Genomic DNA, 10846 nt, shown 5'->3' on the forward strand with positions numbered 1-10846 from the left:
GCAGTAAGATAGAAAAAGAGCAAGTCCTAACGGCTACAGGGCAGTAACAAACACCAAGAAAACGTGATTTAGCCTGGAGACAGTAAAGCTCAACTCTAAAAGGCCAGCTTAGTCTACTTCGCTTCATACTTAGGTGGTGCTTGGAACGGGGTGAAAAATACTTGTCCTGCAATCCTACATACAGGGCTATTTGATCAACACTTCTAGCCAGGTGTCCCAGCAAAATCTGGCACATACCTCTCGCTCTGACCAAGGACAGCGATCGCATTTCAAGCAAAATCATATCGTAACGCTTCTACACTCCGCCTCTCGTCATACGACTCCATGCCATTACTCTAGGAAAGACCCTGACAGCATGACTAAGAGAGAGTCCCGGTTAAAATCTCTCCATGTATCCACAGGAGATACAGAAAGGAGGAAATGAAGACAATTTCTCTCATGTATCTCCTCCCCGGTGCTTTGAGGCAATGCTTACAAGCAGAACAGGGAGACGCAGGAAATCCAGCAGCCACAGCTATTCAGTTTCTAGCCTCCTCACGGCTGCCGGGAGGAGAAGGCTGTCGTTACAGAGAAGCTTTAGCAAAAGCGACGCTTGTTCCTTAACAACTGCTGCCCAGTTATAACTGTCCGTCACCTGTAACCGCTGCCGTATCTGAGCTGGCAACCCACACATGAAACTGCCATCACTGCTGATCTCCTGAACCATCCACTGCATCTGACGACAGAGAGGTGGAGTGGAACTCCTCCTGATCCTTCTAGACAATCTGCTTCTCCTTCACGGAGGAACCGAGAGGAAACGGCCTTAAGCTGCACCAGGGGAGGTTTAGATTGGATATCAGGAAAAATCTCTTCACCAAAGGGTGGTCAGGCACTGGAACCGGCTGCCCGGGGAAGTGGTTGAGTCACCATCCCTGAAGTTGTCCTAAAATAACAGTGTGGAATTTTCCAATCATTTGCTCCAGCAGTATTGGCTAAGTTGTTAAAGGAATCATGTCGGAGGCCGATTTCTATTGGGAAATCAATTTCTACAGCCCTGTTCAGCCAGCAATCAAAAGCCTGGCTTTCCACCTGATCCTTTAATTAGATTTAGTTTTTATATGTAATTATGGTTTGCTCAAAATTATTCATTGTTTAAAGTCCTCCTTTCAATCATGTAGCAGGTTTTTTTTTTTTAAATAATCTTACTGCAAGCACAGAACCCCTTTGTTAAAGCCAAGTCCAATTAAGCCATTTAAAAATTAATTACCGCCTGTATTTTCCACAGCTCTCTGCGCATACGTATTCCATTATAAATCAGCTGCTGTATAAGTGATGTGTTACGGCCTCATTTAACAGGTGACAAGTAGTCACCTACTGCATTTCTGTAGAACACTTACCGTTCCCAGCCCGGTCTGGCACCTGAGCAGTGAACTGCAGTGGCTCTCATGGGGTGACCTTTTGGAGTGGGGAGAGGGAAAAGGGAAAAAAAATCCCATTCAGTTTATCTGAAGATTTTTTTATTTAAGAAATTCTGAAGTTCCTGTCACTTACCAGCTGTGGGTATGGGCTGTCCTGGGGGGCCCAGCAGACTCGGCAGTGCTGGCTGTCTCAGTGCAGGAGCCTGACAGCCCTTGTGAATACAAGCAAGAGTTGCAAAATAAGCTCTACTGAAATACAAGACTCGCTGCTTGTGTTGACATAAAACTGAGCTTCTCTTCCAACACACTGCCGACGGACAGCGAGGAAGATGTAGCGAGTTCAGCAGCACTCACCAGAGCAGCAGGAGGGGTAACAGCCAGGAGTGGTGGTGGAGGTGGTGGCAGTGGCGGCGGCTGCTGCTGTGGCTCCCAAATCTGCGCACAGCGCCTTTTTGTGTAGCCAGTTCCGTTGCTGAAGCTGTTCACAGCCTAGAGGCAGAGAAACATTTACAAAGAGGTGACAGGAAACTTCAGGAGATGTACGAAGAAAAGCCTCCACAGGGTACAACCCCTTGTGTATTCCTGTCCGTGCTATCAGCCCTACAATAAATCAACACACAGAGGTGTGAACAGATGGCACTAAACACCGGTATCAATGACTGGCAACGCAGAGTCTCTGTCTTTGAGGGCCTTCACTGTTAACACCAAACTTGAAAGGGAGGCAATCCTGTTAAACAACAGCGGGACCTGAATTTGCCCCATGGCCTCCACAGCGTTGTGAGCTTCTGTAACAGCAGATCATGTACTTGAGCAGGAAACTGAGCCGTATTCAATCCAGCCCTGCTTAAGGCCGTGTCAGTGAATGCTTCCTTCCCTGCCAGCTGTTTGCAAGTAGACTTTTCTGACAAACAGTTTACGGAAACGTCATCACGTTACCTGGCGTAGGAACCTGTTGGCAACTAATGCATCTGGAGAAACGTCTGTCTGGTGACACGTTGGGCAGGTGTGTTCCTCAGATTCCAGCAGCGCTGTTCTAATGCCTGTGAAGAATTAGAATCATCAACACAGATTTTAGCCCAACCATGGATATTTTGTGAGTTCTAACCAATGATAAAAAGACATCTCTGATTAATGGGTGAATGTGGTCTTGAATGGAGAGCATGGAGCTCTAATTGTCCAACAGCGTACAAAATGTCTAGTACGAAGCAAATACCTGTACGGTTTTGATATTTCACTGTTGTAACATTGGAAGCTGTGGAGAAGGCTCTGTCCTGGTGTTTTGACTCGACTTTTTTCAGCTGTCTAGTACAGCGAGCGGTCCCCAAGCTCAACATTAACGAATAAAACACATCTCAAAAAACATTAGTAGGTTCCAGTTCTGAGGGTTTTATCCAGCTCTCCCGTGGAGAAGAATGTGCATTAAATGCCTGACTATCTGTTGGTTGCAGACCACAGGAAATCACCAGAGCTGGCTACAGAATTCTGTATGAGAGAACGGGCTGTGGACAAGCTCAATGCTTTCAAGATCTCACGCTGTAATCACCTGCACAGTTCCGCACTCTCCTCCCACTCATCTTTCCACATGTAAAGAGGATTTAACAACAGGTAAAAAGGGAAAAAAGCTTTCTGCCTTTTTTCCTTTATACAAGAAGAGACCTTTCCTAGTCACAGTGTACTTCAGTGTGAAACAGAACTGGTCTCCAAGTACAGCCGTTATCTCCTGTATCTGCTTTCAGAAGGTCAGATGTGATCTTTTGAATCAACAAACATGGGGGTAACACTCACATTCATCACAGTAACTGTTTCCACAGCAGGGAATCACAGCTGCGTCAGTCATGATCTCTTTGCACATGGGACACAACAGCTCCTCTGGAACGGGATCTGAGGAGGAGGAGGGTGGCTGCTCTGACAGAAAAGGAGGCTTCTCCTTCTTTCCTCTAGCATAAGCTTCCCTGGGGGGGTTGGGGAAGGAAAAAGACAAAAGTTAAAGATGGGTAAAGGAAAACATTTCCAAGCTTTGGATTTTACCACAGCAAGATCATAGAGTCATAGAATCTTTAAGGCTGGAAAGATCTCCAAGATCATAAAGGCCAACTGTCAACCTAACACCACCACGCCTACTAAACCATGTCCTGAATAACAGATGGAATTCTTCTCCCTGCACATTCCCCTTCCAAAACACAGGCTTAGTTGTTCAAAATACTTTTCTACAGCGACAGCACTACAAGAGGGAGGGAGGAACAATTTTCCTTCTGCAGAATTCTCCCATTCATTGGATCAACTAAGAGATTAGCTCAGACTAGGAAAATAACTTTTGGACAGCTAGGAATCAGGTGAAACGAACCCCCCTCTCCTTTGCCAGAGGGGAAATGTGAACTGCAGGCTCAGGATAAAGTTATCTCTGTGCAACTACATTTTATAAATGACAGAAGTCTATGTCACAGCTTCCACTAAAGGAGATCCGTGACGGAAGAACGGAAGTGCTGCCACGTACATTGTCAAACAGCCACTCTTCTCAGCACACAGCAGGATTTTTTTAGTTTAGAGTCACAGGAAAACCTCAGTCTGCTTCACACATGAGATCTGATCAAAGTCAGAGCGGGAGGAAATCTCTGTCCAACAGCAATTGGTTAAATTTTGCAAGAAGCCTTTGAAAGATCAACCAGAAGCAAAACGAGCTCTCAATGAGAACGACTTGCCTGGAAACTCTACTGAAATGTTCTGCAGACAGACAGATCCTTAGCGTACCCGCAATTTAACCAACTTCCAGGGGCACGAGCAGTTGGTACCACCCTAATTCCATATGGGAAAGGATCCCAGATTTGAAGGTGAGGATACAACGACAGTGTTTCCTCCCTCGAAATGACACAGCCTGGCCAGCTGGCTTGCACTGCCACTCGGACATCTACGCATGCTTTCCCTCGTTCGCTTCTTGGTCAGTCCAGTTAATTCCATACTTACGCATTAATAAATGGTATGACGTATTTTCCATCAGTGGTTATCATCGCGCCCTTTGTGCTGGGATCTTTCACCTCCATCATGAAACTCCTTGGAATTCCTGTGCTCTTTCTCAGTCTGGGAACAGACCCCAGCTTTTTGTCCTGTTAAGAAAAGAAACGCAGACATCTCTCATCTTAACACCCACACGCAAAATGACATTTCAATGATGATTTTAGGCGGCAAAGCCTTTACTCCTCTCCTTTCACCTATCGTAGGGGCTGCTCGGCTGAAATACTTATTTCCTAAATGACTATAGCCAGGATGACCCAAAGCCTTGAGCAGTGCTTTGAACTCAGTCGATGTTCTTTGGCTTAACTTCAGGTTCCTAAGGGTGAGATATCCCTTGGCTCCTTCCACTCAGAGAAGAGACACAAACCCGCTCCTCCTGCAAAGCGCAGTTCAGAGGGAGAGCTCAGTTCAGTGCTCTGAACCAGTCACTGGGGAAACTGACATTCACTGTCTCTGTAGGAAGGCTGGATTCACACCTCATGCATATCCATTCAGTGCCCAACGCTAATTGGCAGGAATGCTCAACCAGAGGCTGTGGAATTCACATCAGCAAATATTCCACAGATGGGGTCAACAGAAACATCTTGTGTTTACACAAAATACTAAAAACTGTGAACGGTCTTTGAAAAAAAAACCTAAAACCAGAAAAATTTCCATTAATACTGAAATATAGAAAAATAAGCCTGAAAGTTCACAGAGAAACATCTGTGGACAAATTTAATGTCCATGACGTAGAAAATCCAAAACAGTTACACTGATAAATCCAGGTTTCCCTTCCAGTTTGAAGGCCTTTGCAGCATTGCCGTATAAGCTCTGTATTTCACCCCAGGAGAAACAACTCTTAACGTGAGCATTCACGGATTTGTTACCTAAGTGCCACGGCACAAAAATTAAAAGCTTGGTAACACCACAAATCCCCCACAGTCTTACCCCATGTGCTGGGCAGTTCCTTATGTAGTGGCCAGGTTTCCCACAACGGAAGCAAGTATATGATGGTGGAGGGGCAGCCAAGGGATTCTTCACGTAACTAGAAGTTTTTTGGGAAAAAAAAAAGAAAAAGGTATGCATGTGTCTCTCTACAATTTGTCCACAGGCTCCAAAGAACACATTTGACATTATCAACACCTACTTGACTGGATCATATTCACGGCAAGACTGCGTCATCATAGCTTTTATCTTCTCTTCTTCGGTGGCACTGGCTTCAGCCAGGTTGGCAGTCTGTGTAACGGGGAATTATTTGACACACATTAGAAACACCCTTCAGCCCACACAGCCAACGACACCAGCACTCACCCACTGCTGTAAAGAGCAGCACGGCACTGGCTGCGCTTGCGCAGAAACAGCTGCTCATACAAAACACAGGTGTCCCGACGGTGTTCTGGGGGTCCTTACGCCGTTACATGGTGTTTCTGTGCCTGTGAACCCCCTGGAAAAGAGCGCTCTGGGGCACTCAGAACCCTGGGCTCTGTTTGCCCCTTACATACAGACGTGTGTGACCCATCCAGCCTTCTTCAAAGAGAAGCTGTGCGTAGAACAATTTCTACTCTCCAGTATTTTTAAACTGGAATTTATCTGCAGATATTCAAAGGAGAAGGTATCAACTGTACCTTGAATTGAGAAAGATGTATGCCTGTATCTTTATTTCATTTTACAGCAATAAAAGGACACACAAGATTAGGAAAATTGTTTTTTGCTTGCTGAAATTCAGCCTCAGACACAGAAGCATTAAAAGGAATCAGGTTTTTTATAATCCCTCATCAGGACAAAATACTCTTTTCAGTAGAAACCTGGCCACCGTGTGCTGTAGGCAGGCCAAACTGTGCGTTCCCCCGCTACTAACGTCTTCACATTAAGTGATTTAACGACAGTTAGCACAACCTGCAGGTTTTTGTTCCAGCTGACTGTGTCCTTTCAACATTCAAATTGTAACATCAACCTTACACAGAACTACGTGTTCACATTATTGAAGGCAGCTGGGTTTTTTTTTTAAGCAGTATTTGCTCAAATGTTTTCATGACACACTGGTCCGGATACCAGCAGGGTGTAAGGGAGTGACTGTTGATTAGCAATAATAAACCAGAAATCTGTTAGCACCTTGCCCGCACGCACTGCCAGTCTGCACTGAAGAGGTTAAAGCAACACTTTTGAGCTGCTCTGTGTCGTGTTCCTGAATTTTCCTGAAATACTTGATGTTATGCAGCCTTATGTAGAGGCTGCTCAGGTGTGCTCCCCTTCTGTCTTCCCAAACTGAGAACTACTCTTTACACGGCAGCATCAAATATACACACAGCTGTACATCACCGTATAACATTTAAAAACACCGAGCAAACACTTTTTTTCTTTTAAGTATTTGACAGAACATATCTATACCTGTGTAAGCTGGGACACAGAAATCGATGCGGAAGAGCCGTGCACCTGTTCACAACACATTAAACACATAGTCAAGTTCTACAAGCAAAACACAGCAACAGTGAACCTCTGCTGTAGTCTGAACGTCTGCACTCTGTCCTCTGAGTGTCACTGAAAGAGGCATTTCCAACCTGCTGTCATTTGAGTTTGTTCAAAACACAGTCCCAGCCTATGACCGCTGAAGAGTGCCTCTGTGGTTCCTGAGAAGAAATGAAAATAACCAAACCCGCTTGGGATCAACCTATTGCTCCAGAATATCTCGGAGAGGGACCCTGGCCCAATCCTCGGAAAGCAAACAAGAAATTAGGAAAGCTGTCTATTGGAGTCCAGCATTAAACAGTTTATCATCGACCAGTTACTGAAACGGAACCGTTCAGAAACTGTTAATTAGTTCTTGTCCTTTTTCAGGAAGCAGTTGTTGTATGGCCTGCAGGCAACAGTCTGATTTTCTTACGAAAGTGGTGGCACTCTTTTCTCCTAAACAAATATCAAAAGCAGCAAGTATGCACAAAAGCTTATACTTTGTTCATGAACTTCTGGATTAGATGACAGCTTATCCAGGATCAGATCCAATGATCCAGGGTTAGAGGAACGCCTCTCACCATTCCAGAGAAGAGAAAGCAGTTATCCTTAAAAGAAAGGTGAAAAATACAAAACACCACCTAGTAACTTTTCTGCTATCAGGACTATTTTGAAATGCGTAGTTACGCATAGTATTCGACCCGAGTGACAAATCAAGATCTCGACCATCACCAGTCAAGTATCTCCTTCTGTTACTTCTTTATATTTCAGCAGCCGAATGGCAGTGCTGTCAACTCTGAAGAAAAATGCTGTCCCTTCTCCACAGGTAAATTCCAAGTGGCAGTACACTAAAGAAAGGCTTCACCTTTGGGAAATTAAAGCAGCATCAACCCTGAAGTCACCCAGATCCAAAAATGTGCTGCAGGCAGAAGTTCAGGAAAGCGACGGGGATTTTACCCACAGGTGCACCCGGCTCTAACCCTGCAGCAAGATCTCCACACTGGGTTTTAGATATTTTCATTTGCAGACAAACTGCTAAACTGAACTGCTTCATCAGATAAAGTGGAAAGATCAAATGCAGAGCTGTAGAAGACCACTTTGTGTCGCAACGAGTTAAATCCACCGCAATCTATTAAAGAAGTTTAAGCCCTCAGAGGGGCCCAACCAACATCACTTCAATTATCCAGTTCTAGGAATAAAGACCCAAGTATTGAAGGATGTGAAAAGGAATCAGTTAGCCTCACAGAACTGTTCTCAACATGGATGGGATGTGTTGGGTTTGGTATTTGTTGGAACCTCAAGTCCCATGTAAGGAACAGCACCAACTTTAACAAGAGTGGTTTCTCAGTGGTTTTTGATAACGTCTGTAAACTGCATTAGGCAAAAAAAAAAGTATTTAAAACAAAAGCGAAGGACACAAAGTGAAAATGGCAAAAATGACACAGGTGTGTGTGTGTTTTATATAAAGTGCACAAGTATGTGTGTATGTGGGTATGGAATCAAGCGCGGTGTGTAGGAACAAGTGTGAGAGTGTGTTTTTACATACTGCTTTTGGTGTTCCGCTCACTGGCTCAGCTGGACTTCTAGAAAAAGAAAGAAAGAAAGGAGATCAGAACTTGAAATAAAGCACTTGTACCCCACAGAAAGCAGTGAAAACAGATTATAAAGCCTCAACATCAGCACCTTATGTACTGATAGCCCAGCGAATGTGGGAATTTATTCATATACATAAACTGTTCTCTCCTGGAACATCCAGTGCCACTAAAAACAACCACAAACATCCCAATTCTACTCTGTCACAAATTATTCCAAGACTTCCAGGGACAGAACACAACAGGGCAAGAGGAAGTCCTCAGGTATTTTGCCTCTGCTCTCTAAGTATCAAAACCAGGAAATCTGTGCTACAGTGTCCTGTTCTTAAATAACCAGCCATCAAACCAGGAAGGTAACTGTAGCCAAGCTGTAGATCCCTGGTGTTACAAACAGGCACCAGATACAGAACTGAGTTTCTAAGAAAGAACAGTGATGGCCTAGACACTGCGAAGGGCAAGTGTACTTAGCGCAAAAAGATCAGTCACCTGACCATATTTAGCCATGGCAGCGCCAAAAATACCAAATGGGTTACATCTGCTGTATGGGCTGAAAACAGGAGTAGAAATGTCACCTGACAGCAGTTCCTAGGATCTGGTGTGATTTAGGAGTCCTGTGACAAACGTACTGTCCCAGCAGGCTTAAAAATGTCCGTCTGCTTTGGGACATCGAACCTACCCCATCACAACAAAAATTAACAGCAGCTTTAACAGGAAAGAGAAATCTGAATGCCTCTGTACACCAATATCCAGGAAAAAGTGAACAGACTGCACCCGCTACCAAAGAATACAATGCTTTAGGGACACTCACGGGACAGAGGTTTTGCTGGGAGCTTTAACTCCTCCAGCAGGGATTCGTCTCACAATTACCGAGCAGTTCTTCGGAATCAAGGTATCATCATCTGTGTATTCTGAAAGCAATACAGGAATAAATCAGGAAGAGATAAAAAACTCTAGAACACATTCTAAAGAAAAGACTGTTGTAAGGGTGCCAGAGAACTAAAGGAAAAAAGATAATGTTCAAGGAGTGAAAACAATTTACAAGTCTCATTATTTCTGAAAATCCCATCCCAAAGTCTCCAATCACATTCAAGCTCCTCAAGATGGCAGATCACCAAACGGAAACATCATACTAAGTAATACAAACCCATTATCAGCTCCAAGAATCAAGCACCATTGAGCAGATTTAAATGAATTTATGACTTCTCTAAGAATCCTTCTTGCTTATATTCACCATAAATGTTCTGCCACAAAACTTCAGTACCGGCCCGACACCGTTACCGTGCACTATCAGGGAAAAAACCACCCACGGTTAGAAATGAATGATGAACTGATGCTCCATAGCATCTGCGTGGCAGTGTCCCTGGTGTACAGCAGCAGTTCTATTAACAAGAAATGCCAAACTGTCCTTCAGAGGCAGCCAACACTCAAGTGCACGATGGCTTTAAGGGCCCTGCTGAGATTCCAACTCACAGCTGCACTCTTGACCCAAAATGTTGCTGGGGAGCAGTTTCTGCAACAGCCACAGAACCAGTTTTCCAGTGCCGCGGCGTACAAGAAGTTGAAGGCAAAGTTAAGTGACCAAACCCGCTGTTTTTCTTCAAGTCAGCCACCTGTTCCATTGCCATCCCGTTCAGCTTCCTCCAGCAGATTTCAAAGAAATCTGGCAAGCCTGTTCTTATCAGATATCCTCCCACATTTCCGTATCATTTTCCCTGAAGAATTCCCGGAAAGCAAAACCTTAGTGAGCTCTCCACGTTGCACATGAAGCGCGGGCACTTGTAGCCTGGCTGTGTGGCTGAAACACAGCTCTGGCGGTGGTTGTCAGAAGAGCCGCGAGGAAGGAACAGCTCTGTGGGGCTCCCAGCACAAGTCCCAGCTAGGGATGGAGGGCGAATCCCATTGTCGCTTCCCACCCTGCGCCCGCCGCCCCCACGCACCTTCTTTGGTCTGGGCGTTGGTGATCTGCAGGTCGCTGTTGGGCGCCTTCAGCTTCTCCCGGGCCATGATCTGGCGCTTGAGGTCGCGCAGGGAGATGTGCAGGCCGTTGAAGATGAGCGTGTGGTACTTGAGGCTGGAGGAGAACTTATAGTGCAGGCAGGACATGGTGAGGGCAAGGCGGTGTGTCCTCGGCAGCGGCGCCTACCGCAGCACACAGGGCCGTGGGCTCTGCTCTGAGTTGGGGCACGCAGCCCCGGCTCGGCCTCCGCTCCCTGTCTGGCACACAGCGCTGCCAGGCCGGTGTGTTTGGTGGCTACGGCGACTGCGGTGCCCCGGCCTCAGCGTTCCGCCAGGGCTTTAGGGGCACCAAGCAGAGGGGCTGGGCCAGCGGTGGTTCTAGGCCACGTTCCGTTGCCCCGACAAGACGCTGCCTGGCGCCACGAGCGGAACCAAACAGAACAGTCCGGCCACGCCCGGTCA

At 45.8% G+C, this 10846-nt stretch overlaps 1 protein-coding gene across 1 annotated transcript; it reads right to left on the reverse strand.

Annotated features, from left to right (window-relative positions):
• Nucleotides 1-269: 269 nt before the first annotated feature.
• On the reverse strand, nucleotides 270-10531 carry LOC147600364 (E3 ubiquitin-protein ligase RBBP6-like). The gene is made up of 12 exons (XM_086751255.1): nucleotides 10366-10531; nucleotides 9237-9336; nucleotides 9001-9039; nucleotides 8383-8419; nucleotides 6777-6821; nucleotides 5536-5624; nucleotides 5337-5433; nucleotides 4359-4498; nucleotides 3183-3349; nucleotides 2334-2437; nucleotides 1752-1886; nucleotides 270-335 (listed from the first exon to the last, which is right to left on the reverse strand). The coding sequence occupies exons 1-12, from the start codon at nucleotides 10529-10531 to the stop codon at nucleotides 270-272; spliced, it is 1185 nt and encodes a 394-aa protein (XP_086607381.1).
• Between the last annotated feature and the right edge of the window lie 315 nt (nucleotides 10532-10846).

This window comes from Chlamydotis macqueenii, chromosome 6 (genome assembly GCF_036417535.1).
Source record: "Chlamydotis macqueenii isolate bChlMac1 chromosome 6, bChlMac1.mat, whole genome shotgun sequence".
Taxonomy (NCBI): Eukaryota; Metazoa; Chordata; class Aves; order Otidiformes; family Otididae; genus Chlamydotis; species Chlamydotis macqueenii.